The sequence below is a fragment of the Bos mutus genome, chromosome 10, assembly GCF_027580195.1.
Source record: "Bos mutus isolate GX-2022 chromosome 10, NWIPB_WYAK_1.1, whole genome shotgun sequence".
NCBI classification, from domain to species: Eukaryota; Metazoa; Chordata; class Mammalia; order Artiodactyla; family Bovidae; genus Bos; species Bos mutus.
Window position 1 is genome coordinate 81,484,570 of NC_091626.1, and position 26,162 is coordinate 81,510,731.

At 44.5% G+C, this 26,162-nt stretch overlaps 3 protein-coding genes across 5 annotated transcripts; 1 reads left to right on the forward strand and 2 right to left on the reverse strand.

Annotated features, from left to right (window-relative positions):
- Positions 1-3,030: 3,030 nt before the first annotated feature.
- Positions 3,031-9,805, reverse strand: OSGEP (O-sialoglycoprotein endopeptidase). 2 transcript variants are annotated; one of them, XM_070378285.1, is made up of 11 exons: positions 9,314-9,805; positions 7,793-7,912; positions 7,437-7,513; positions 5,085-5,180; positions 4,902-4,951; positions 4,678-4,756; positions 4,049-4,114; positions 3,865-3,955; positions 3,564-3,639; positions 3,367-3,465; positions 3,031-3,219 (listed from the first exon to the last, which is right to left on the reverse strand). In XM_070378285.1, the coding sequence occupies exons 1-11, from the start codon at positions 9,426-9,428 to the stop codon at positions 3,180-3,182; spliced, it is 909 nt and encodes a 302-aa protein (XP_070234386.1). In that variant the 5' UTR covers positions 9,429-9,805; the 3' UTR covers positions 3,031-3,179. The 2 variants fall into 2 exon arrangements, with proteins under 2 accessions (XP_070234386.1, XP_005901943.1); XM_005901881.3 differs by having other exon boundaries at positions 7,437-7,612.
- Positions 9,806-9,905: 100 nt separating this feature from the next.
- Positions 9,906-12,529, forward strand: APEX1 (apurinic/apyrimidinic endodeoxyribonuclease 1). Its single transcript, XM_005901880.2, has 5 exons — positions 9,906-10,042; positions 10,335-10,460; positions 10,692-10,879; positions 11,392-11,584; positions 11,729-12,529. Exons 2-5 carry the CDS (start codon positions 10,403-10,405, stop codon positions 12,244-12,246), a joined length of 957 nt encoding a protein of 318 aa, XP_005901942.1. The 5' UTR covers positions 9,906-10,042; positions 10,335-10,402; the 3' UTR covers positions 12,247-12,529.
- Positions 12,530-12,616: 87 nt separating this feature from the next.
- PIP4P1 (phosphatidylinositol-4,5-bisphosphate 4-phosphatase 1) lies at positions 12,617-16,192 on the reverse strand. Of its 2 annotated transcripts, none has more exons than XM_070378286.1 (7): positions 15,930-16,192; positions 15,400-15,590; positions 14,930-15,036; positions 14,392-14,497; positions 14,135-14,187; positions 13,947-14,037; positions 12,617-13,460 (listed from the first exon to the last, which is right to left on the reverse strand). In XM_070378286.1, exons 1-7 carry the CDS (start codon positions 16,069-16,071, stop codon positions 13,317-13,319), a joined length of 834 nt encoding a protein of 277 aa, XP_070234387.1. In that variant the 5' UTR covers positions 16,072-16,192; the 3' UTR covers positions 12,617-13,316. The 2 variants fall into 2 exon arrangements, with proteins under 2 accessions (XP_070234387.1, XP_014335645.2); XM_014480159.2 differs by having other exon boundaries at positions 15,909-16,192.
- Positions 16,193-26,162: the final 9,970 nt, after the last annotated feature.

The following is a 26,162-nucleotide window of genomic DNA, read 5'->3' on the forward strand; positions in this document are numbered from 1 at the left end:
AAAACACGGGAGGATTTTGAGAAGAGTGACATAATCTGGCTTCCACATTAACACTATTCACTCTGAATGACTGCTGATGAGAACTGACTGTAAGAGGGAAATGGTGGAAACACATAGACCAGCTCCTGCAATAATCTTGGAGATAATTCTGGCCTGGGCTAGGATGGCAGCAGTGAAGTCCAGCAGTGGATTCTGGATATATTGTGAAGGTAAAGTCCATGTGATCTGATAAATTGGAGGAGATGAAAGAGGTGTCAAAGGTAATACCAAGGCACTTTGACATGAACAACTATAAGGATGGAGTTGTCACTGACTGAAATAGCAAAGACTGCAGCAGTAAGCTGGGACAAGTTCACGTTTGTATATGTTAAATTTGAGATGCCTATTAAGCATCCAAGTAGAAATGCTGAGGGCAACTAGACATTCGGGATATAAATCCAGATTGGAGCTAAAAAATGGGGAGCCCACCACAATGAAACGGCTTTAATGTGTAAGACTGGACGACATCACTCAAAGTATGTATGTAAATAGGAAATAGTCCAAGGACTAAACTCTCAAGAGCTATGGAGAAACCAGCAAAGGCAACTGAGGCAAACCAGAGATTATGTCCTAAAGCCAAGTAAAGACAATGTTTCTAAAAGGGTGCGCCAAATCCTGCTGACAGCCTGTGTAATATGAAGCAGAAGATGCCATTAGATTTTGGTTCATGCAAGTCCTTGGTGATCATGGTAACAGCTGGGTGCAGTCAACTTAATAGGAAACTGGTGGAGAGGAAGTGCAGATGACTCTTTTAAGATGTTCTGCTATGAAATAAAGCAGAATGAATAAACTATAAAGATATATTAGTACAGCACAGGAAATATAGTATTTCACAATAACTTTAAGTGGAGTATAATCTATAAAAATACTGAATCACTGTTATACATCTGAAACATAATACTGTAAATCAACTATACTTGAATTTAAAAAATAACTCTATGTTTTTAAAAAATTGAACAGGAAAATTGGAAGCAACTGGAAGGGGAAATGGGGTCGAGAGACACTTGGGTCTTTGTTAAGATGAAAAAATGACAGCATATTTGCATGCTGATAGGATGCTCCAAGAGAGAAAGGAAAATAGACCCTACAGGAAAGGAGATAAGAGATGTCCTTGAAAGAGCATGGTACCAGCTGTCCAAGGACTTGGAGGGGAGCCTGGGCAATTTGTTTAGAGCAATGCTTCTCAACCTTGACATGAATAGCATTTAACCCCAGATAATTCTGTTGCAGGGAGCTGCTGTGTGTACTGTAAGCTATACTGCAGCATCCTTGCCTCCACCCAGAGCACCACCTCTCAGTTACAACCCAATGCCTTCTGGGAGCAAACTCAGTCCCAGCTGGGAACCAACTCAGTCCCAGTTGGGAACCACTGGTATGTAGTAACAGTAGAGAAAAATATAAACAACAAAAATAGTAAGAGGGAAAAAAAAGATACAGTAACAGGAGAGAAAGCAGAGCATATGGGTATAAATGCTGAAAGTTATGGTAAGCGTAGTGGTAGGAGCTTGTGAGCCTTTTCACTGTCTCTATTTTCTACCAAAAAGTGAGAATGAAGGGGATGCTGGAGATGTGAGGGGTCAGAAGGAGTAAAACAGGGATCAGAAAACAGGTAAGTGATGAATTCCCAACTTTGATGCCTCAAGCAACACAGAGTTCCCCGCCACCACCCTGGCCAAAATAGGAGGGCAAGTGAAAAGACTAGCAAATACTACTTTTAGCATACAGGACCCACTGAAGTTTCATGGTAATGAATTTAAAGTCAACTTGGCTGTTTTTCCCTAGCCCTTTCAGCTGAATGGGTGTAGGCATAAAGTCAGTGAAGAGTTGAGTGCGACAAAAGCAAGAGAAGCAGAAGAGACTAGTTATTTGCAATGAGGTGCTCATGACTGGCACTTAGTTGGAGGACAGAAGTGAAGGCATGTGGTGTCAATTGGAAAAACAGGAAGTAATGATGGGAGAATGGGATGTATGAGATTGAGATATGGAGTAGCAGTAGGGCTGGAATACAACCAAAGGAATGAGTAGCTGAAGTGGGACTATAGGACAAGATCAGTGGAGGTGCAAAGAACTGAGACCAGAGTGTTAGCAAGATAATCTATATGGATATTTTAAAGCACCAAGATTTATGACAGATATTGTTTTAAAGCTGAGGTATGTTAGAGATGAGCGTAGTCTAAAAATAGTATGAGGAAAAATGAGGACTCCCACACTGCCTCCAGGCCGGCCTAGTGCTACAGTGGGTGTGAGCGAAACCACCGCCACTACAGGTGGGAGGAGAAGCAGAATCCTCAGGAGAAACCAGGGCTCAGAGCACACCTGTGTACAGCGAACATTCAGAGATGATGTTGAGGATACATGGGATTTTTGCTAATGACTGGCTGCTAACTTCAGAGATCACAAAAGAACTTTAAGAGTTAAAAGAAGAGGGTGGACAGGGACAAAAAAGGGAGTGGAGAGTAATGGTTATTAGAGTTTAAAAGATGAGAGGTGACTTGATAGTCACACTTCTTATGGTGACTGGTATAAATAAAAGTGCATGATGAGGTTAGTTCTGGTGGTTGTGGCAGGACATGTACCCAGGGCCTCCCTCTGGTCTGCCAATGGAAATGTCTGTAGGCTTAAGTGTATGGAGGAGGGACAGTTTTACTTTTGAGTTATCAATTAGTATGAAATTATATCTGGCTTCAGGCTGTTTTCAGGGAAATCCTGAGTACCTACACTTCAAAGAATTTAAACAAGGTGATGAATGTAAAGCAATTAACACAAGACCTGATGCTAAAATAGTACCAATGATAATGCATTCCTAAGGGAAGGTTAGAATATCTCAGAGATTCTCCTCAATTTTAGCTCCAGAGCAGCAGCTCCCAAGGCTACCTGCAGTCTGCCAGGGTGCTGCTCTGACCCCTGCCGTCCTTATCCATCGAACCATCAAAAGGATTTAACCATTGCCAAATGTGTATTTTTCCGGAACACAAGTCAATTGCCAACATATAAAACCAAAAATATTTTAATGCTGAGTCAATTCTTGAGGTTCAAATGATGAGACAAGGGAGTCCAAAGCCTTGTAAGCATAGAGATTAAGGCCTAGGGTCCCTTGGGCTCCACTCAGGGCACCAAATACTCCAATCCTGTTAACTTTGTTAGTCCCTCCAGGTCACTTCTACTTCATCTGTCCGATACCTGTTTAAAAAAAAAAAAGGAAAAATTTGGTGGACAGTTATCCCTTATTCCATTCTTCTTTGCCCTCACGATTCTGGGTCCTCTTCCTGCTGGATTTTTGCCTACCTCCCATATAATGCTGTCTACCTCCTCCAAGGGGCCATTTACCTCTGTGTGATCCCAGATTCACTGAGAGGGGTCCTGTGTCCAGCCTGAAACATCTCCCACCCAGCCTGGGCTATCATGGCTCCATTGTCAATGCAGAATCTGGGAAGGAAAAGAGGTATGAAATTCATGATCTAAGGGTAGAAAATCACAGCAATTGGGGGGCGGAGGGGAGTGTGTGTGGGTGGGAGGGCCTCTACCTTTCATCTGTGGCAAAAAGCCGAGCTCCACGTTCCTGGCACATGGTCTCCATCATTTCCTGTAACCTCACATTACCTACAGAGGCAGGGGTACAATTAGCTTATTTTTAGCCATTTCTCCAGTCCAGCTACACACCTCATGTGCACTGACTTAGGAAAATGAAGTAGGTGCAAGGACTGGGAAGCACAGGACAGAAACAAAATAAGTAATTTCCCCAAACCCTTAAGAGATTTAGAGTATCAGGAGCAAGAAGCACATGCCCCAAAATACAAAAGAGAAGGCCAGTCCAATGATACATACACCCTACACCTCCCACAATGAGGGCCTCCTGGGAGCCACAATGTGCCATGGCCCGCTCTGTGATCTCGACCAGCATTGCAAACACAGTTTCCTGCGGGGGGGCAGATAAGTTGAAAACGTCAGAGGCGATCCCAGTTTAGTTCTGTCAGCTCCACCTTTCTATCCCAGCTCTTCACTTCATTACCTGCAGAGAGAAGCACAGATCCTCCGGAGTACACTCTCCAGTGGCCAGCATCCGCTGGGCTACATCCTGTAGTTACAGGGGCAAACAGATAAAACAGTGAACTGTGGTCTGGGGATGACACGTGAGCAAAAAACTAGCACACTTGGAGGATCACTGCATTTTACCACAATTCACCCATACCAGTATATCTTGCTCTTCACTGGCACTGAGCTATACATATAAAACCAGCAGCCTTCTTTCAAGATTCAGTAATCATGAATGCCTGCCCTCTCACTTTCTGCCCCCTACCCTGGTAAATTTTTCTCCAGACTTATCCCCATCTGACCCTTTTTATTTTTTTTCCCATTTCTTTGTCTGTTTCTTTTTCTGTCTCCCTCCCTCCTCCCATGCCCCATGAAACTCATGCTCCAAGTAGGCAGATTTTTGTTTTGCTCCATCTAGTATCACTATTACCTTGAACAGCACTTGGTACACAAAAGATGTTCAATAAGTATTTGCTAGATGAATTTATTCAGCATCTAACATAGGCTAGTACTATGCTATACGCAGAAAATACTACACTGAGCAAAACTCGCACACTTCACTAAAAAGCATGAAAAGTGCCCATCTCCTCACCTCCCCACACTCACCTCAATAAAAGACAAGATCCCAGAGAATGAGACGTCCATCCCCTTTACAGTGTATGGCAGCTCAACTAGCTTCTTGCCTCTATGTGGGAGTGAGTATATGAGGCACTAAGCCTGTAGTCAGCTGGCTGCTCACCCTCCAAAGCCCTCCCAAAGCTCATTAATACATACACAGGGAAATCCTTGGCACCCCACCAGTCAGCCTCCTTCCGTCTTATTCCCCTTACCGCTTTGCCATTTGCTCAATGTTGTAGCCTGGACTTGGGTCATTGGAAATCTAGCAGAAGGAAAAACAGGATGAAGGTGGGTATCTATGAAGCAAAAGAAGCTAATTTATCTTCCCTTTCCTTTTCCATGGCTCTCCCAAAATTCATTCACAACTTATATTCTCTGTATCCTCAATGACTTACCTTCAGCACTCGAGCAAAACGATCCAGACAATTACCCACAGCAATATCGATGGTTTCCCCAAAGATGCGGTAACGATGTTCTGAATACGCAATCACCTAAGGGTGATGAGGATGTCCATGAAACCTCAAGTCTGTAAAGAGGAGCATTTGGCTTGGGGAAGAACATAGCAGAGGATCAACGTGGTCACTAGAACTTCAATAAGCAACGGAAATAAAGTACTTTCCCAAACCCTCAATAGGTACTTTTAAATAGCGCTTCCCTGAGAAGTCTATATACACCCTAAGGATTCCCAGAGTAGATTTCTAGTCTAAAGACAGTAACCTAGGTCAGGGGAGAAGTAAATTATCATTTTGGATACATTTTTCTAGCTTGGAGGTTGCTGATATTCCTTTAAAAGCAGTCAAGACAATGTGGACTAGGGAAAGCTTTCCTTCTTGGAGGCAGGGAACCAGACTTCTTCAAGATTATCCTACGAGGGTGGTAGTATTTGGAAACCACTAAGGTAGAGTTAAAAAAAAAACAAACTCAAAAATCCCAGGGAACTCCCTGAACCTGGTAGCAGACGCATTCAGTCCCTGGCAGGAGAACTAAGATCCCACAAGCCACTTGGTGCAGCAATAACAACAACAAAAACAAAACCCCAAAATTCCATACTGGGTCAGACTAATTGCTCATCCAGCTCAGCACTGGCAACCAACTTCTGTCCACTCTTCATATGTGACCAACTTCTAGCACAGAGAGTATTTATCAGCCATTGATACATAAGCTCCAGACTTCTGACAGTACTTCCAAAGGATCCCTAAGTCCCTTTCCCTTTCTGGTGCTGCTAGGGATTTTCTTCCATTCTGATGTAGCCCTTACTCTACTGATAAAAGGCTGGAAACAAAACCATAAAGAAAAATTCTGCCTTTCTACTTCTGTCATCTGCTCTTCCCCAGTCAATCATCTTGTTTTTCACACCTAACCAGGCTTCAAAGGGAAAGAGGAAAAGAGAAACTTCCATCACTGCTCATCTCAAGTAAATCTGGTAAGCTTCCACTGTTACTTTCCACACCCCAAGTTCCTAACCTTGTATAATAAATATCCTTCAGGCCTCAACCAATTACTTGTTCTCTACCCATTAAAGTTCCCACGTCATTTTCATAGAAATGCGTCCTTTATCTTTAATAACTATTTCACAAAATGAACTTTTAAAATATAATCCTTTCAGGAGAGAGGAATCAGTCTGGACAATAATCCCATCAGGTGTTAGGTGGAAAAGGAGGGCTAGAGTTCTCCAATCTCAACTTAAAAAGATCTTGTAAGGTATCCAAAGAACTCTGGCTTCATCTATAAATTTAAAACCTCTTCCACCATTCATAAAATGTTTTTAATTACTTACATTTTCACTCTTAAAAAAAAAAAGAAAAAAAGCTATATATTTATCACCAGTAACTAAAACAAAACAAATGTTGTAAAGAAACAAATGAGATAGTACCCTTTATTTTTTTCCTTTTTTAAAAAAAATTTTTCTGGCTGCACCTTGAGGCATGTAGGATCTCAGTCCCCTGACAAGGGATAGAACCCATGCCCCTGGCATTGAAAGCAGAGTCTTAACCACTGGACTGCCAAGTGCCCCTTAGTTTTAATCGATAACATTCATAGGAAAAATAAGCTTCAAAATAATGAAAATAAAAATCCTTATTTTAAATACTTCAATCCTTACTATTCTTTCCTTCTCTAGGCTGGAAATTCCTCATCTCTATAGCCACATATAAAGATTATCCAATGTTCCAGTGTATCACATTTTAGCTTCAGATGAGCCCAGTTTTCCTACCACTCAGGCAGAAAGTAAAAGTTGCTAGTACAGTGCCTCAGAAATTAAGAAGGAATGGTGGAACTTTTCTGCTGTAGTCCTGAATGGCTTCTGTCAAAATGGGCAAGTTCATGAAACCTGGGAGGTGGTGATGCCCCTGGCCAGTCATCATGAAGAATACCTATGATCTTGCTACCTTGCTAGCAAGGTACAAAGTGAAAGCTACCACGGGCAAGAAGCAAATTGCCAGGAGGTCAGAGAGCAAGTCTTTTGTGAAACTTTGTAACTTGAAGTATATCACTTCAAGCCCACAAGGTACTCTGTAGGTATCCCCTTGGAAGAAACTATTGCTAATGAGAATGTCTTCAGAGACCCTGCTCTTAAATGTGTGGCCCAACAAGAGGTCAAGGTCAAGTTTGAGGAAAGATACAAAACCAGCAAGAACAAATGGTTCTTCCAGAAGCTGTGGTTTTAAATCTGTTTTGTTTCAGTTATTAAAAATACCCAAAAATCTATGAAGGAAAAAAAAAAAAGAATGGTGAAGAATTCTAAATACCTGTGTATTTCCTCCACTGACATACAGCACAGTTGGGTTGGTGGCTCCAGTGATGAGGCGGCCCATTTCAATGTGACCTATACAGTGGTTAACACCCAGCAATGGCTTATTCCATAACTGGGCCACAGTACGGGCCACAACAGCCACAGAAACCAGTGGGGCACCCATGCCAGGACCTATGGGGACAGAATGGGGCTTAGAATCCTATGGAGATTGAGAAAAACAGAGTTGAGGGAAGTGCGGGATGTGAAGGTACAGCGGATATAGTGGTGGTATCAAAGGTGAGCTGCAGGCTATTTTGACCTAGCTGGGTTCCAGGTGTATTCTTCCACTGTTGCCCACACTTCTAGCTATACCTTTGGTGTATGCGATGCAATCAATGTCCTCAGAGGTTAATCCAGCCTCTGTTAGTGCCTCTTGCAGCAGGTCCAGGATAACAGCTCGGTGGTGCCTGGCCGTATCACCCGGAAGGAATCCTAGGAGACAGACACAAGTCAGAGATCCTAAGAATTTTCCTACAGAAAGGCACCTAGAAGTCAAAACAGACATTTGAGTAGGGTAGGAAGAGTCCCTTCCCTTTTCCTCAAACATCCTGTCTTCAGATATAGTTTTTTCAGCCTGTTCAGCTAAGCTAAACAGCTCTCAGAAATGCCCTTCTTCATACCCAACTCCTACTCAGGACTCAATGATACCTATCTCATACTTTTTGGTGATGTCCTGGAGTGCTGCGATTCATGGGGTCGCAAAGAGTCAGACACGACTGAGCGACTGAACTGAATTGATCTGTGACTCTACAAACACTGTGCATGGTAACATCATTGAAATTAACACACTATATGTAACATGTAACAATTAGAGCATTATAGTTAATCTGTACTTTTCCCAGCTTAACCATGAGCATCTCAAAGCACTACCTGTTTTATCTTTACATTCTTGGTGCCAAATGCCAGGAAGCTTGAGTGCTAAACATATATATCCATTTCTAACAAGTAAACTGTTACATCATCACCTGTTCAGGGACGCTTTTCAGGTATACACAAGCCTGCTGCCCTCTCCTATGGAAGGAGGTGTTTGGGGGAAGGTAGGAAAGACACAATGCTGCTGCTGCTGCTAAGTCGCTTCAGTTGTGTCCAACTCTGTGCGACCCCATAGACGGCAGCCACCAGGCTCCCCTGTCCCTGCGATTCTCCAGGCAAGAACACTGGAGTGGGTTGCCATTTCCTTCTCCAATACATGAAAGTGAAAAGTGAAAGTGAAGTCGCTCAGTCGTGTCCGACTCTTACACAATAGAACTTAGAAATAACATTTACGGAAAGTGGTCAATGTGTCTGGTACTTTAACTCTCCAGACCGAATGACGCAGGTATTAATTATCATTCCCATTTTAAGAACAAGGTACAGAAGTCCAAAAACAACTACCGAATACTGCAAGGGAAGCCGATAATTAGCACATAAAAGGTGCTCAGTATAGGCTGAACAACTCAGAAGATACAGTTCCAAGTGCCTATAACTCTTCTACCCATCAGCCTCGGGATAATGTGTGTGCATGCTTAGTCTTGTCCCAACTCTGCGACCCCATGGACTGCAGTCCGCTAGACTCCTCCGTCCATAGCATTCTCCAGGCAAGAATATTGGGAGTGGGTTGCCATTCCATTCCCCAGAGGATCTCGACCCACGGATCGAACTCAAGTCTCCTGTACTGCAGGCAGATTCTTTACCACTGAGCCACCTGGGAAGCCCTTTTACCGTTACATAATCTCAGAGAGTAGGATCAAAAATTAGGAGGCACAATGCGCACTCTTCACCAACGTTTAGAAAGATGGCAGGGGACGCTGTGCGGAAAAGTGCGCCACGAGTTACAAATCCCCAAGTCCTCACCTGTGCCGGGAGGCGTGACGTAAGTCCGCCGCGGGTTCGCCAGTACTTTGCCATCCCGTACCACTCCCACGCCAATCTTGTTGGCGCTGCCTTCAAAACCCAGCACCGCCGGCATGGCTCCGAGCTAGCACTGGAGCCAAGGAGCCCTCACCAGTCCGCGCTGGGACGCAGACTCCGGGTTGCCGAGTAGGAGGATGAGCCAGTGGGTGCTAAGCAGCCGCGCCAACCAGAACAACAGCTACCAAAAAATTCCCATAGGTAGCGCGCCGACGCCGGTCCCAACCTCTATCGTTACGACGACCCATCAAGACCCCTTCGAGGGCCTGTTCGCTTAACTGCCGGGAACGCTGAGCCGGCGTCTGCTCCTTAAATTCCTATCCGTTCCTCTGCTTCTCTCCCATGGTCCAGCCCAGCCTTTCCCCTGATTTCGTTCTCTCTTACACAGCTTTAGGATCTAGTCAGGGTGGCAGAAAGAGTTGTGAATCTGGCATATTGATAAACAGCCCAAGAATGGAGGTTGGGACCTTCAATGTCCCGGAGTTCACGAGAAGGGCGGGAAGCTTTCGGTCACGTGGTACAACTAGACCAATGACCCGTATTCCTCCGCCCCTGGAAGAGCATCTCAGATCATGTGACCACGCCACTTACCCACGTGGGGCACAGCGTGCTCCATTCTTTGTGCTGGGTTAAGGAGGAGGCATACAGGGGCCGCAGCAGGTCAGCTAAAGGGTATGTGTTGTTTTGCCCATCTTAGCAGCTTCTCTGGACGTCTGATCCGCAAGGCCAGGTCGGGACTCTCAATTCAGTCCCTCGTTTGGCCGGAGGGCGGATCTCGCGAGAAGTGTGTAAGACGACGATGAAATGATCTAGTCTCGGGGGTGAGGGGCTGAAAGGCTGATGGTGCACAGAGGCGGGGAAAGAATTCAGAGATAATACAGTTTGAAAGGCGGTACTTGGTACGTGGGCGTCGAGGGTGGAGTCTTCTGCTCTAGCTGGTTTCACGGCTTCTTTGCACTTGTAGGCAGCGCGATCAAAATACTGCTTCAGTGGGCGAAGTGGAACTGGTGCAGAAGGGCATACATTACAGTGATGCCGAAACGTGGGAAAAAGGGAGCGGTGGTCGAAGACGCGGAAGAGCCCAAGACTGGTAAGAGAATGAAATGGGCCCCTCTCCCTAGAGGCAGCGATAGGGATGTCTATAATTATCTAGCTGAACGGGAAGTACGGACCGTTGAACGGAAAGTCCAGACCGCCACCGACAGTATTCTTATTTGTGAAGAAGTCGCGGCAGCTGCTGGCTTAGTGGGTCTATAGTTAACTCTGAATCAAAGTTGGATACCGCCAACTTATATCCCATGATGTATTACTTATTTTATAGAGCCAGAGGCGAAGAAGAGTAAGGCAGGAGCGAAAAAGAACGAAAAAGAGGCAGTAGGAGAGGGCGCAGTTCTGTATGAAGACCCCCCAGATCAGAAAACCTCACCCAGTGGCAAATCAGCCACACTCAAGATCTGCTCGTGGAATGTGGATGGGCTTCGAGCCTGGATTAAGAAGAAAGGTTTAGATGTGAGTGGAATTAAGGGGGTGCAGAGGCTGATCTTGGGGTTTAATCATCTTTTTCCATCTTAGTCCCCAGCATGATAGTTTTCTTGTGGGAAAGGTACTAGGTTTTCACCAAAAAAAACCCTTGTTATTTTTCAAATGCCATTTCAACAGTTCTACTGCCATTTTCTTATTTATAATGTCCTCATCTCTTCCCTGGCATGTTGGGAAAACCTCCTTACTGGACTTGCTCCATTTTATTTCTTGCATAGCCAACATTTAAATAACTACTGCTTAAAAATCTTAGCTGGCTATCCAGGGCCTTTCAGGGAAAAAAACAAGAATTCCTCAGTGTTGCATGTAACACTCTTCTTGCCTCTTTGCCCTTCATTTATAAGTTTTAATATTATGCTGCTAGACATTATTTCTGCAGAGACTGTGTCTCATCTGTATATTTCTAGTATTTCGCATATAGATTTTTCAGTAAATGGCTGCTGAATTGATAATACTTTTTCTACATTTAATTTCACTTACAGTGGGTAAAGGAAGAAGCCCCAGACATCCTGTGCCTCCAAGAGACCAAATGTTCAGAGAACAAACTACCAGTTGAACTTCAAGAACTGTCTGGATTGTCCCATCAGTACTGGTCAGCTCCTTCAGACAAGGAAGGGTACAGTGGTGTGGGCCTCCTCTCCCGCCAGTGCCCACTCAAAGTCTCTTATGGCATTGGTGAGACCCTATTGATTTTCTAAAGCCCAGTGCCTCCAAACTCATTACTGGTATCCCAGTCCAGCCCCAATTCTTGATTCTTTTATTCTCTCCTTTCCCTTTTCTTAAAACTTCTTTTTGCTAATTGTCCCATCATTTCTGTAGGTGAGGAAGAACATGATCAGGAAGGCCGAGTGATTGTGGCTGAATATGACGCATTTGTGCTGGTGACAGCCTATGTGCCTAATGCAGGCCGAGGTCTGGTGCGCCTGGAGTATCGCCAGCGCTGGGATGAAGCTTTTCGCAAATTCCTGAAGGGTTTGGCATCCCGCAAGCCCCTTGTGCTATGTGGGGACCTCAATGTGGCTCATGAAGAAATTGACCTTCGCAACCCGAAGGGAAATAAAAAGAATGCTGGCTTCACTCCACAAGAGCGGCAGGGCTTCGGGGAATTGCTGCAGGCTGTGCCACTCACTGACAGTTTCCGGCATCTCTACCCCAACACCGCCTATGCCTACACCTTCTGGACCTATATGATGAATGCGCGATCCAAAAACGTTGGTTGGCGCCTTGATTATTTTTTGTTATCTCAGTCTCTGTTGCCTGCATTGTGTGACAGTAAAATCCGTTCCAAGGCTCTGGGCAGTGACCACTGTCCCATTACCCTATACCTAGCTCTGTGACACCTCTTCCAAATCACATTGAGCCTGGGAAATAAGCCCACCAAGCTAGCTTTAAAATTCTTACCCCCAAACTTCTTTAATAACTGCTATCAAGAGACATCTGCATTGTATTTCCCTTCTAAACTATGAATCCTTTAACCAGGTTTCTAATAACAGATGTAAGTTCTCAAGAAGGGTGTTTGTGTAGGGGTAGTGCTTTTTTCTTTTTCTTTTTTTACATTAATCAAAAGCTACTGATACTTCCTTTGAACTGTCCCTGTGAAAATAAAGAGCCATAGTTTCAGCTTTGGTGGTGGTGTATTCTATCCCTTCATGGGGCTACAAATTCCCCTCATCCTTTCATACACACAGATTAACAACTGGAAAAGAATAGAGTCATGACCTTATTTATTTACAAGCACAGGATGACTCCCTAACCTCTCCCATGACAGAGCAACCCTATCCAGCCCAGTTAAATAACCGCAACTGGGGCGTAAGGTTGAAAAGGAGGAATTATGGGAAATACAGGACTAGGGGACCATACCCCACATTAAATAGTTATATACATCAGTTCCTGTGGTTCTGTACAGAGCAGCGGCTGACCCCACCCCCACAGGACACAGAATGGGGGGAGAGGAGACTGAGGGTGCTGAGACCAGAGCCAGCCCCTGGTGAAGTGCAATAGCAGCAGCAAGGTCCTAATGGTGCACAAGAGGGAGGGAGACCCCCCAGGGCTACCCACCCCAACCCTGCCCTGGAATGTGTAAGGGACAGGAATGGCTCTCAGGGAGCATATAGGAAGGACAAGGCTAGAACTGTCTTTTTGGACCCAGGTTTAGGGGCAACTTCTCACCTACTTCACCCTAAACACAGCAACTGTTGGAGGAAAGCAGGTGGCCAGCAGTGGTCTTACCTATCCCTCCAAACCTAGGTGAGGGCCTGGTTCCTTCCTACCTCTCCCCAGGGAAAAGGAAGGCAGCTGCTTGGCTCCCCTTATAGAAGCCCAGGGAGCCTTTTACCACGGCTCCCTTTATAGTGTCACTGTCCCCACCAGGGAGGGGCCAGGCACAGTCTGTGGGTCGTCGTGGGGCTCAGGAGAAGTTCTGGACAGGGTGGCTGACCTTCATACAGGCCCAATAGAGAGCCCGGCCCAAACACAGCACTGCCAACAGGATGACAAATGCCCAGGCTGCATAGATGCCTCCATATCGTCGTGCATGCTTCCATGTGCCAAACTGAAGATGAAGAAGAACAATGGGGTTACTGTTGATCTCTCACCACTTTCCAGGAAACCTAGTAACAGTAACAAACAACTCAAGCTTCAGTTTCTGTCCCCTATCCACATGTGGCCACCTTCAGGGACCTTTTAAAAGGCCCAGTTGTCAAACTCCCTTCTGCTAGGCAGGAAGATAGTCAAACAATCCCAGACACCTGTCAGTTTTTCTTCATGTCTAACAACTTCGTATTAGCAACTGAATCTAAGCCACTTCTTTGTTCTATCCGCCACATAAAGAAGATAGCTGTTTTTACTCTGATAGTAATATTGAAGACTTTATCAGTCTTCAAATTTAGGTCATCTTGTTTGTTGAAACAACACAAACAACCTCTCCCCTCTCCCCCCCTCTCCCAGTTTCACTTCTTTTTAGGATAGCTATTTCCCCAATCTTAGCCTTAGAAGATGAGGCTGCAGAATGAAAGGGGCTGGATCAAGGTCTACTCACAGCAAGGCCAGTGGCAGTGACTGCCAAGAGTAAGCCAAGCAAGAAGCAGCAGATGCATCTCTTTCGCGGATATCTGCGCCCAATAGATGACCTGTGGGGAGGCAAACAGAAATGGATACTTGGAATGGCCTTGTAGATTTTACTCTATTCATTACCCAGCTCAAGGATGCTGCTCCCTAATCACTCACACTTTCCTGCAGTGTGGGCAACGGGCCAAGGTTCGGTCTGTGAACTCTGTCCACTATGGAGAAAGGAAAGGGAGAAACCAATTAATAGTAGAAGCAGGGTCATTTTCAATGAGAGCCTGGGGCAGTGGGAGATGGGGAAATGGTTCCTTATAGAACAGACCTTTTCAGGATTCATTATCATAACTCAGAAATACATTCATGACGACATTTCCACTCCTGCCCCTCCCTACCCTCAGCCTCCTAATACTTCTGCTCACCAGAAAAGTATTCTTGCAATGTCCACAGATGACCCTGACACCCACAGGTTGTGGTTCTGGACTCAAAGGTCCTGGATGCACAGGCCCCAGGTTGATGATTCTTTTGCTGTATAGAAGAAAACGACTATGTTTAGAAAGTTTTTAATCCTAAGGATCCCTACATTATTCCTCCCTCACATCCCCTACTCCCTGCCTTTAGAAGTCCCTCTGCTTCTCTGCACTGCCAGCCCTACCCCAGAGAATACTTGTGGGAAGAGCACAGCTTAAACTTAAGGTCTCTAATGTCCCTTTTACCTCAGGATAATTCACCCAGTCTCTGAGACTATCCATCTTCCTAAAAATGGAGTAGTCTTTTATCCTCATCTTTTTACTGAGATGAAAAAGATGGCTATAATGTTCTGGAGACACAGCAGCCCTTAGCTTTTTCTCCTTCTAAATAAACACCAGGCTCCCTCACCTTTACATTCTCTGTAAACATTCATCCTTAGGCTTTCCAATTTTCCCCACTAAAGCCCTTCCCCAAGTTATTCCTCCTCACCAGTAGGGCCGAGGGCAGGCAATCCGCTGGGAAGTCACTTTGCAGATAAGGAGACAGTTGCAGGGACATCGAACATATTTTTTCCCTGGGGGTGCATTCTTGATTGGCTAGAGAATAATGGGGACATCAGTAAGCAAATCTCTAATCCCAATCCCTGTTCTTCCAAAAACACCTTCTGAGAAGAGATCAGAGAGACAAAATCTTAGCCAGGACAGAGAAATGAAAGGCATATAACATGAGATTTACAAACTAAAACTAAGCTTAAGTATAAAGATAGGTATGAAGATGAGGGATGGTAAATATTAGCCTGGTGAGTGGCTTCTGGGGAAATGGTGTGTGAGACTCCTGGAACTGAAACCTGGGTTTCAGGAAAGGCCCTTGGCCAATGCCTGAAGGTCCGGGTCTAGAATCAAGGGATCAGAAAGAGGATCCAGAAAACAGGGCCCGTTTCATAGGTTTGTATAACTCACAGTGGCTTCATTGCAGACGCCACATTTGACTACATGCTGATGCATCTTGCCTTCCACGTTGATGAGAGACTGGCAGACTCGGCAGGTGATCATGGGAGCACTCCCACTGTCCGGGCTGGTCAGGGGTGAATAGGGGGGTGGGTCTTCCCCAGGCAACACTGCTGGGTGTCCCTCGGGGAACGGGGGAAATGCTGGAGAGGAAGGTAAAAAGGGCTGGCATTACTTGCAGACACCCCCACTGATGCTACACGGAGTAAGGCAACTGTTTCTGGTCCTCAACCCTTCTGACAAGCTCAGCGTGATTGTTATGATCAGTGCTTCCATCAGATTCCTCAGAGCTCCCTTCTGCTCCCAAGCTGAGGTCGCGATTGCAGAGGGAAGGAAGCCTCACCCAGTCACAGGTGCAACAGCCCTGCACCTGGCGCTTGGGCCCCGCCTCCGCCCTCGGCCCCGCCCCCTCCGCCTGTCAGAGTACCCCTGGGAACACCTCGGACCCCGCCCCGGCTTACCCTGGGGCGGGGCATGTTTACCGGCTCCGTACGGTGGTGCGGAGGGGGTCAGGCCTCCCCCGGGCCCAGCCCCACTCCCGCCTGGCCCCACTAATCCGTTTCCACCGGCACCACCGTCGATGGGCTCGGAGAGCAGGGGGGATCGCTCTCCATCTGCCGCCATGGCCGCCGCCACCGCCGCCTCCCGCTTCGGCCAAAGATACGGCTCTTCTAGCCTCTGCCGTCACCGCAGCCACCGCCGCCGCCGCCGCTACCGGGTCCCCAGGGCGCCTGCGCGCCGCGCGCCCAGCTCGCCCCGCAACCAGTGGCCTGCCCCGCCCCGTTCCGCCCCGCAGCACGTGATAGGCTATCCCCGCCCCGCCGTGCTGTTATTCGCAGAGACAGAGCAATTTCTGGTCCTGTGAAGGCAGCTCTTGTTTTCCATTGGGAAGCTTGGCGCCAACGTCAACTGTCACATGACTTTCAGGACGCCGCTGGGCCTGCAAAAACTGCACGTGACGAGAAGTTCTTCGAACCATTGGAAGTGTGGCCCATCGCGCTACCTCCAGACCAGGAGGTGGGGCAGGGCTGCTTCAGCTCACTGGTCACGTGTTTCAGGAAACCGCCAGTAATCTGTCCTTAGCCCAGAGCCGGCGCATAATCATTGCTCTTCACCGGCCCGAAGACACCACTAAAAGACTTTTCTACTCTTTGCGGTTATAGTTGGCCTCTCATTGGTTGGAGGCTTCCCTTCCCTGGGCCTGCGATCCTTAGGGCGCAACTTTATTGGCCCGAACTTAGCCCCAGAACCTGGGGGCGTGGCTCAAAGAGAGGCAGTAAACGAGGAAGTTAGGGCTGTTCTGACCACGGAGAGTAGAAAGGAAAGGCATCAGTTAGCCACTCAACTCAAAGGAATACCTCTGAAAAGTCAAAGTGAAAATATGCCAGGAAGAAATGGATTAAAACGTTAAGATGTTTACCTAGTCTTCCTCGCTGAAGTCACCTCTGGAACAGTATACAAGACCGGCTTCTCCAGAAAGCTGCCTTGCAGAATCCACCCTCCTAGCATCTCCGGTTAAATTATGAAATTTTCTTTACGTGAGTCTGTTTCTGTCACTACAGGGGTGTCTCATCGTTTTACTCTGTTTTCTGGCCCCCAGTTGTAAACATATGCGTGATAAGAGTGTTTTGACTGAGTTAACCAATCAAGTCCAAGGATATTTTTGTTCGTGTTTGGCATAGAGACAGCCTTTAGACTTGTCTCAACTTCACCACCAGCCATGAGACTGCTAATAGAGTTTATTCTAACAAGTATAGGAAAAGATCTTAGGCAGCTCCTGTGTTTAAACATACAGCCAATCCACCTAGCCATTCTCCTGTTCATCCATAGTCATCCAACCGTCATCCATCCTCTACTTGCATAGCAAATAAGACTACTTTTCGAATCTATCAAGGTGATCCATTTCTGTCTCGGTTCAGACAGAAATGAAATGTGTAGAGTTCTCTCCTGTGGCTTAAAGGAACTTTTTGTTTCAGCTTTGTTGAGGATTCAAGCTTCTACCTGTTCTGGGTAGAGCAAGTACAGGTGGACAAAGTTATTATGCAATGATTTAGAAGGATTTCCTTAGTCATATGAATGCAGGGTGAGTAGACTGTTTCTCTGGAATTGATGATGGATGATAGAGTAAATGGCATCCCACTCCAGCACTCCTGCCTGGAAAATCCCATGGACGGGAGAGCCTGGTGGGTTGCAGTCCATGGGTCGCTGAGGGTCGGACGAGACAGAGCGACCTCACTTTCACTTTTCACTTTCATGCGTTGGAGAAGGAAATGGCAACCCACTCCAGTGTTCTTGCCTGGAGAATCCCAGGAACGGGGGAGCCTTGTGGGCTGCCGTCTATGGGGTCGCATAGAGTCGGACACGACTGAAGCGACTTAGCAGCAGCAGCAGCAGCAGATAGAGTAAAAGTGAGTCACCTTAAAGAGATCTTTGTTTCACAGTGTAACTAATTGCCTTTAGTTGTGCAAGTGCAGGAATGGAAAGACCTCATTGTCATAAAAGGGAGTACCCAGAGATCAAAGGAAGTTGGTTCCAGCTCATACTCTTGGGAAATATCTGACTGCTCTGAATAGGAACATTTTAGCAGGTCTATTAATTGTGGGGGCTCCGTAACTGAGAATAATTCTGAATGGCTGCCTTTCCCTGAAGAAACCCTCAGGTGAGGGTTTTACCTTACCCTTTCCAAGAAACCAAAGCAGAATCCTAAGGGTCTCTCCGTAACCTCTAAACCCAACCTTTGCAGACCAGCTTTCTTCTCCAGCCTCATGTGATGTTACAAGAATCCGAACCACACTTCAGTTTCCCCCATTTCATAACCCAAAGTGTGACTGTCTTAAATGGATGAAGCAACAAGAAATTGAAAAACACAACTCTGAGGACCATGACTGGTTTAGCTAGAAGCCTCTCTATTGAGCCTAACATTGAGGAAAGTGCAGCCTGCCCCAAATACTTAATAATAAGAAGAACTGCTGCTTTTCTGGCACTTGTAGCTGCTAAAGGAGCTGGAGACTTCACCTGAATTCTGATTTTTAGACACAGCTTTCCCAGGCCAGGTAGGTCCCACAGACAATTCAGAACTAAAGAACCTCTGAATACAAAATGGAGAGGGGGTTGTAGCTCCACAGGGGAACAGGCCAGTCTGCTGTTCTTTCTCTTGTTTCTGGGCATACAGATGCTCAAATGTTTGCTCTAGAGTGTAGTAGGGTTCATTACTTGCACCATGGTTACACATCATTCCACAGCCTGTTCTTTTGTGACTCTTCTCACCCTCACCAAAGCCATATTGGATGTTCATTTCATCTAGTTTTATAAAAATGTGGGAGAGTTGGAGAATTGGATACAGTACCAAGGATCCTAGAGGATGGTTGAGTAAAATAGCTTTTTGGTTTTTTTTAGTAATTTGGCCTCTTGGTGCTGTTTTCATCATAGGTTAAATATAGAAATATGTGCTAGACGAGTAAATGAAGAGGTAAGTGTTAACCAGTAGGAAGAATATTCTTTCTGACTGATATGTGAGTCACTGAAGGAGAGGTATGATGCAATAATCCTTGTGTGTTTCCTGTTACAGAGCTCTTTTAATGCTAGACTATCCTTTACCCATATAGGTGTGAGAGAGGGTGAAGGGAAGTACAGTGACTCTCTAAGTGCTCTCATTTGAAAGTGCCTTGTAATAAATTCCTTTGGGACCTGATTTCCAAGACTTCCTTGGAAGGAACCATTATGTACTTGGCAAATGGACTCATCACCGACTACATACGGTTCTAGGCATAGTACTTTAGAAGAAATCTAAGATAAGTTAATTGTCTCACCTGAGTGACATTACAACCTGGCAGTGGTCAGAAGTGACATATCCAGAAAGCAAGGTAATTTTTGAGAAGGACCCTAAAAGAAGTGGGAAAAATTCCTATCAGTGTGAAGGAGAGGAATCCCTCTTCTGGTCTTCCATTATCTCTTGCTGCATAATAAGTAGCACTCAAACAAAATGATATGTTTTTTCCTCATGATTCTTCGGGTTGGCTGAACAGCTCTTTCACTGGTCTCACCTGGGCTCCTTCATGAAAATAACTGAATGGTCCAAGATGGACTCTTCACATGTCTGGCAATTGTATATACTGGTTCAGCTAGCTTCTTTATAGCAGGTGGAACTTAGGGTGATGGTCCAACAGGGTGAGAGGAGAAGCTGCAAGACATTTTTAGGCCTAGGCTGAATCCCAGGGACAGAGGAGCCTAGTGGGCTGCCGTCTGTGGGGTCGCACAGAGTCGGACACGACTGAAGCGACTTAGCAGCAGCAGCGGCAGCAGCAGCACTGGTGTAACTTCATTCCTACCTCATTCTAGGTCATAGCAAGTCATTAGGCCTGCCCAGGTTCAAGGTGTGGGGAAAAGGACTTCAATTCTCTCTCTTTTTTTTTTTTTTCTTTAGGACTTCAGTTCTTGATGGGAGGAGCTGCAAAATGTTATGGCCATATTTTTCAACCTATTATAAATGGTAGAATTTCAGCAAGCAATACATCTATACACATTTGTTATGTATCTAGTCTGTGAAAAACACTCCTTAAGAAACTTAAACTCTGGGTAGGGAGGAATAACAATGTGAAAATTCATAGTATAAAATATCAACACTAGGGAATGTCCTAGTAGTCTAGTGGTTAGGACTCCATGCTTTCAGTGCCAAAGGCCTGGGTTCAATCCCTTGTAGGGGAACTAAGATCACACAAGCCATGTGATGTAACCAAAAGAAGAAGAGAGAGAATAAAATAAAATATTAACACAGGTAATGTTTTATTACATGGGAAAAAGTATCAATTCTAGATATCTAGAATTTCTAAATATCTAGAAATTCATGGTGCAACACATGCTTCATAGGATATGAATTAAACAGTCTACAAATTCAAGGAAAGAGGAAATCACTTCTATCCAGAGCAGCCAAAGAAAACTTTAAAAACATAAAGGATTATTATATTATTGTGCATTGATAACTTGGATTTGAGCTCTGCCTGAGCTTCCCTGGTGGCTCAGACGGTAAAGCATCTGCCTACAATGCAGGAGACCCAGGTTCAATCCCTGGGTCGGGACGATCTCCGGGAGAAGGAAATGGCAACCCACTCCAGTATTCTTGCCTGGAATATCCCATGGATGGAGGAGCCTGGTAGGCTATAGTCCATGGGGTCGAAAAGAGTCGAACATGACTGAGCGACTTCACTTGCGTGGGTCAGTAGGCAGAGTGATGCAAAAAGTAGTGATAATATTTGCTCACAGCTAATAAAGCAGTTTTATATTCATTTGATTTCAAAACCCACTGTAAGTTGGGCAAGGAAGGCAAGATTGTTTTTATTTTGCAGTCTGAAAACTGAGGCTCTGTAAGCTAGAGTCACTTAAGCTAAGACAAAGATTGAAATAAGATTAAAAGTCTAACTCTCCTTAAAAACGAGACCACTCCACAATCAGGTCTGAACACAGTCAAAACATGAACATTCTCCAAGCCAAAAATCCCCAGTAGCCCACCCTCCAGCAAATATGAATGACTGCTACTTCTTTACTTATTAGAGCTTTAGCCTCTGTTGTAGTCTTCTCTGCTTCTAGATAAAATGGATTAGATACCCAATTATAGAATTGCCCTAATTCCTAACAGCACCCAATCCAGAGCAAAATCCCATTTCTTTAAATCCTTTCAAAATTTCTTAACAAAAGCCTAATTTTATAACAAATCCTTTCTGCTAAGTCACTTCAGTGTCTGACCCTGTGCGACCCCATAGACGGCAGCCCACCAGGCTCCCCCGTCCCTGGGATTCTCCAGGCAAGAGTACTGGAGTGGGATGCCACTTCCTTCTCCAATGCATGAAAGTGAAAAATGAAAGTGAAGTCGCTCAGTCGTGTCCAACAGCCCACCAGGCTCCTCCGCCCATGGGATTTTCCCGGCAAGAGTACTGGAGTGGGGTGCCATTGCCTTCTCCAAAATCCTTTCTAGCACCCTCTTACTGACAATACCTCAGTTCTTCATGGTTTGTGCTTTCTCTCACTGCATGAAGTAGTAAAACAATTTTTTTTTTTAAAATCCAGGTCTTTTGATTTATGGTTTAATGCTTTTGCACTCACATCATCTACTAGGCAGGTGGAAAAGGGCAAAAATTCAGGGGTGGCAGAGTGCGTGATATCTGGGATGGACCCCTTTTTATGCTCAATGCCTAGCCCATATAAGTTATTTAATAAATGACAATTAAATGATTTAATTACCTTAAGCTGTATCTTGAAGGTAAATTTCTATACTGAGCAATATTGTCAGCTGTAGTTCCAAGCAGGGTGGATATTCAGCTAAGACGCTCCAGTGTGGCTGGCATCAGTTCTTTATGGCTGGCATTGGTTCTGATTGGTTGGTTCCTGTACTATACAAGTAGTTTCAGTATTACCCCTAGTACCAGGTATCTTACTTATAGGATGGGAGTTTCTCACTTAGATTGAGAAAAATCAGGCTATGAAAGTATATTAGTTTCTGGGACTGCCATAATATCACAGATTGGGTGGCTTAAACAATGAAAGTGAAAGTCACTCAGTTGTGTCCCATGGGCTTTGCGAGCCCATGGACTGTCCATGGAATTCTCCAGGCCATAATACTGGAGTGGTTAACCTTTCCCTTCTCCATGGGATCTTCCCAACCCAGGGGTTGAACCCAGGCTTCCCGCATTGTGGGTGGATTCTTTACCAGCTGAGCCACAAGGGAAGCCCAAAAAGACTGAAGTGGGTAGCCTTTCCCTTCTCCAGGGGATCTTCCTGAGCCAGGAATTGAACTGGGGTCTCCTGCATTGCAGGCGGATTCTTTACCAACTGAGCTATCACGATAGAAATTTATTTTCTCACAGTTCTGGAGCCTTGAAGCCCAAGATCAATGTGTCAGCACAGGCCTCTGTTCTTGGTTTTCAGATAACCACTTTCTCCACTGTGTCCTCACGTGGACTTTTCTCTGTGTGCAGATATTCCTGCTGTCTTTTCCTCTTCTTAAAAGGAATTAGGGCCCCTTATGATCTCATTTAACTTATTTATCTCTTTAAAGGCCGTGTCTCCAAATATGATCAGTTGGGGTTGGGGCTTCAACATATGAATTTTGAAATAGTCCATGAGACTCCATAGTGGGAGGATATAAAGAACTGCAAAGATTTGGAAGCATTTTTTTCTTCAGGCTTCCAACCAAGTGGCAACTACTATCACATTGGGTAGATGACTGAGAATGAGGTTGGAGATATCCACCTGGCTTCTGCCACCTGGTGTCCCAATTTGACTTCTCTTTTCCACATGTCCTATTTCTTCTTTACCCTTTACTGAAGTGATAGTTTATCACCCATGTGAAACCAACACAGTCCATTACTCTATTTCCAGGGCAAAGAATGTTTTTGATAATATGCAGAGTGAGTTAACAAGATAAGGAGTAGTGTCAGAGTTGGATGGAGTGGGGTAGGGTGTGGTCTAATTTTAAGAGATTATTTCTCTTTATCACTCTGAACATTTGCTCCCTTCTGTTCCTAGTCCTTTCCATGCCCCAGGTCTTTGTCCCTTCTTTTAGGGTGTAGTCAGCTTCCCTATCTGGGAGTGAGGGTGTTAGGTCACTTTACTCCTACTGTGCCTACTGACTGAGGCACAGATAGGGATCTCACACAGAAATGAAAGTGATCCTTTTGCCACCAGGATAAAAACTAAACTAAAATAATATTTTAATTTCAGGAATTGTAGAAAATGGAAGGTAAAAGATTGTTGGTGATGGTGGGATAGGTATTTAAATAGGGAAACATCTATCTTGTGATATAGAGAGACTAATTTCAAGCGAGAGGAAGGAATAAGCATGTTTCCTGCCTAAAACATCCTAAGATGTTGAGCCTGCTTCTATAAATGTTGCCACTGGGAGTCACTAACTTGAGACATCTTTCCACTCCATAAGCCAATATTTGGTGATTTAGAGCCAGCCACTTCCATTCTCCAGTTTCCTTGATATTGAGTATAGAAGATGGATGTGTTATTGCATATGTGCCTGGCCATGGGAGTCCCTCAGAAATAGAAGGAGGCATGAGAAGAAGATAGAAAAGGGGTAATAAGGCAGTAATGGGCCAAAATCACCATAAAGTTGATGATCGTTTGGTTCCTGACTACAGGAACCTTACAAATACAGAATAAAACATAGTTCTAGCTTTTTAAAATGTGGATACAGGGTAAGCAGTAACTAGAAAAGAGTATGCAATAGAATAATAGAAAAAGATTATGCAATAGAATAGAAAAGTGTTATGCAATAGAACTTTCTGTAATGATTCAAATATTTCTATGCTATGTAGTGTGGTAGACACTAGCCACCTGTGGCTTTTGAGCAGTTGGGATGTGCTTAGTATAACTAAGAACTAATTTTTATCTGTTTAATTTTGCCTTTCGATTTTATTAAATTTAAATAGTCACATTTGGCTAGTGGCTCCTGTTTTAAACAGTTCAGGGTTAGAGTTGCTGCTAATGGGCTGGGCATACCTCTAGTTTTTGTTGTGATCCAATTCATGTTTAGATGGTCTAGAGAAATCAAAAATAATAGCCAATATTTTCCGTGTGCTTACTGTAATTCCAGGCACCTATCTGAACATTTAACTGGCATTTTATTTAATCCTTGCAATAAGAGTAAATACCATTATTATAACCATTTAACAGGTGAAAAAACTGAGGCATAACAAGATTTATTTTACTTGTTTTGGATTCACACAGCTGGTAGGTAAGGAGTGGAGATGGAGTTTATTCCATGGAATTCACAAGTAGTTTGATTAGAGTTCATTCATTTATGGGACACATTTAGGAACAAGGTGGCAAGGAGTGCCCTGGGGCCACGGGGCCATAGTTCTCAAACTCTGTGCCAAGGGGCAAATTCACAGGGGTACCATGGTATATTTTAAAAATTTAAGGGAAACACAGCAATAGCTGACTTATCTCTTGTGTGCTATGCAAGCTGCAGCTGCTGCTGCTGTGTCGCTTCAGTCGTGTCCAACTCTGTGCGACCCCATAGACGGAAGCCCACCAGGCTCCCCTGTTAGCTCAAGGAAGTTCACAATTTGAACATTGGACTGTGTTACATTTCTTTTGATAATAAAATATCTTTGCAAAGCCAGACTTAGAAGGTCCCTTTGATAAAAAAAGTAAGAACTGTGTGAAAATCAGCATGGAACAGGAAATGAGGGTAAAAGTGTTGGACTCCAAGGTTTTAGAAGTTGGGCAAGGCCCAACAGGCACACACAGTCCATTAGTAACTATTTGTGCTTATTTAAGAAAAAAATATATTTTCTTTTAACTTATGTGTATTATTTTTTTTTCAAATGGTTACTAAGTTGTCAGGCACCAAGCAAAACTCTTAGGTGTTTCTTTTGATCTAGAAGTACTGTGAAAATATTGCTGAGATCCTAAGTGCCCTATAAACTGAGAAACTGGAAACCTCTGGACTGGGATATTAAAAACAGATCAAAATGGAGTATGGAGACATGGCTTGTGATGGCCTAATGAGAAATAATAGACATTTAATAGATATTTCACATATGTGACCATTAAGTATTAGCTACATACCAGTGTTCTTAGTACCCCAAATACACACACAGACAGAATGTCTAAATCTGTTCCCTTTAAAGGTAAAAATCCTGTGAGGAAAAAAATCCTGTGGAAAGTAGTGAGAGATGTTAACCAACCAAGGTTAGGGGTAGGAAACCAAGGTAGGGTTTGAGGCAGTCTGGGGCCTGGGACCTTCTGGTGGATAGACCACTAAAATGTGTTCTGAAGAGGTCTGCTGGGCCTCATAGAGGAGACTTCTCACTAGGTCATTGGTGAATTTGAGATTAAAAAGGTTAGGGTCCAAATGATTGTGTATAGAAGCTTGGTTTCTTTACTTGAATTCAGAATAAAGTATGTTGTGTGGTTCTGATGGTTATGTGACCCTGGCCAAGGTGCAATCTGGTAAATTGTCCTTGCCTTTCATATAATAGTACATTTCTTTGGTGCCCAGAAAGTTTATATACACTTCCGACTCTTCCTTGAATGACACTGGAAAAACACTACAGAATATTGAGTCTTGTTCACCAGTTTTCCTTTTGTAGATATATTTCATATCATCTTCACTTAATTTACACAGAGACCATTACAATTAATTGATTAAGGAACTGTCCCAGTTGCCAGTGGCTAAGACTCTGTACTCCCAATGCAGTGGGCCTGGGCTAAATCCCTGGTCAGGGAACTAGATCCCACACACCACAACTAAAGATCCTGCATGCTGTGACAAAGCTAAAAGGTCCCAAGTACTACTACTAAGACCCGGTGCAGCCAAATAAAAAAGTATTAAAACAAAACAAAACAAAAACAAACTTAATTAAGGGAATTCCCTGGCAGTCCAGTGGTTAGGACTTGCTGCTTTCACTGCCAAGGGCCTGGTTCAATTTGTGGTCAGGAGCTAGGATCCCACAAGCTGAGTGGTACAGCAAAAATAATAATAATTGATTAAGTTTGGGTTTTTAGATATAATTATGTTCTGTTCTTGTCTTTTGAGTAAACTGAATTGGATTTGGGGTGTTTAACAAGAATATTTTTTTACTTCCCTGGTGGTCTAGTGGTTAAGAATCTGCCTGCCAATGCAAGGGACATAGGTTTGATCCCTGGTCTGGGAAGATCCCACATGCCACGGAGCAACTAAGTCTGTGTGCTCTGCAACAAGAGAAGCC

Bases quoted from the DNA above. Each gene is read 5' to 3' on its own strand.
- OSGEP (XM_005901881.3), bottom strand. From the start codon at position 9,428: ATGCCGGCGGTGCTGGGTTTTGAAGGCAGCGCCAACAAGATTGGCGTG. The intron at 4,115-4,677 runs GTGAGTGTGGGG...CTGTAACTACAG, and splicing joins GGATCTTGTCTTTTATTGAG to GATGTAGCCCAGCGGATGCT. The intron at 3,956-4,048 runs GTAATGAAGTGA...GCCCCCCCGCAG, and splicing joins ATCTGTGCTTCTCTCTGCAG to GAAACTGTGTTTGCAATGCT.
- PIP4P1 (XM_014480159.2), bottom strand. From the start codon at position 16,071: ATGGCGGCAGATGGAGAGCGATCCCCCCTGCTCTCCGAGCCCATCGAC. The intron at 14,498-14,929 runs GTGAGGAGGAAT...TCTTCTATACAG, and splicing joins GCCTGCCCTCGGCCCTACTG to CAAAAGAATCATCAACCTGG. The intron at 13,461-13,946 runs GTGAGTAGACCT...CTTCATCTTCAG, and splicing joins TCACTGCCACTGGCCTTGCT to TTTGGCACATGGAAGCATGC.
- APEX1 (XM_005901880.2), top strand. From the start codon at position 10,403: ATGCCGAAACGTGGGAAAAAGGGAGCGGTGGTCGAAGACGCGGAAGAG. The intron at 10,880-11,391 runs GTGAGTGGAATT...TTTCACTTACAG, and splicing joins TTAAGAAGAAAGGTTTAGAT to TGGGTAAAGGAAGAAGCCCC. The intron at 11,585-11,728 runs GTGAGACCCTAT...TCATTTCTGTAG, and splicing joins CAAAGTCTCTTATGGCATTG to GTGAGGAAGAACATGATCAG.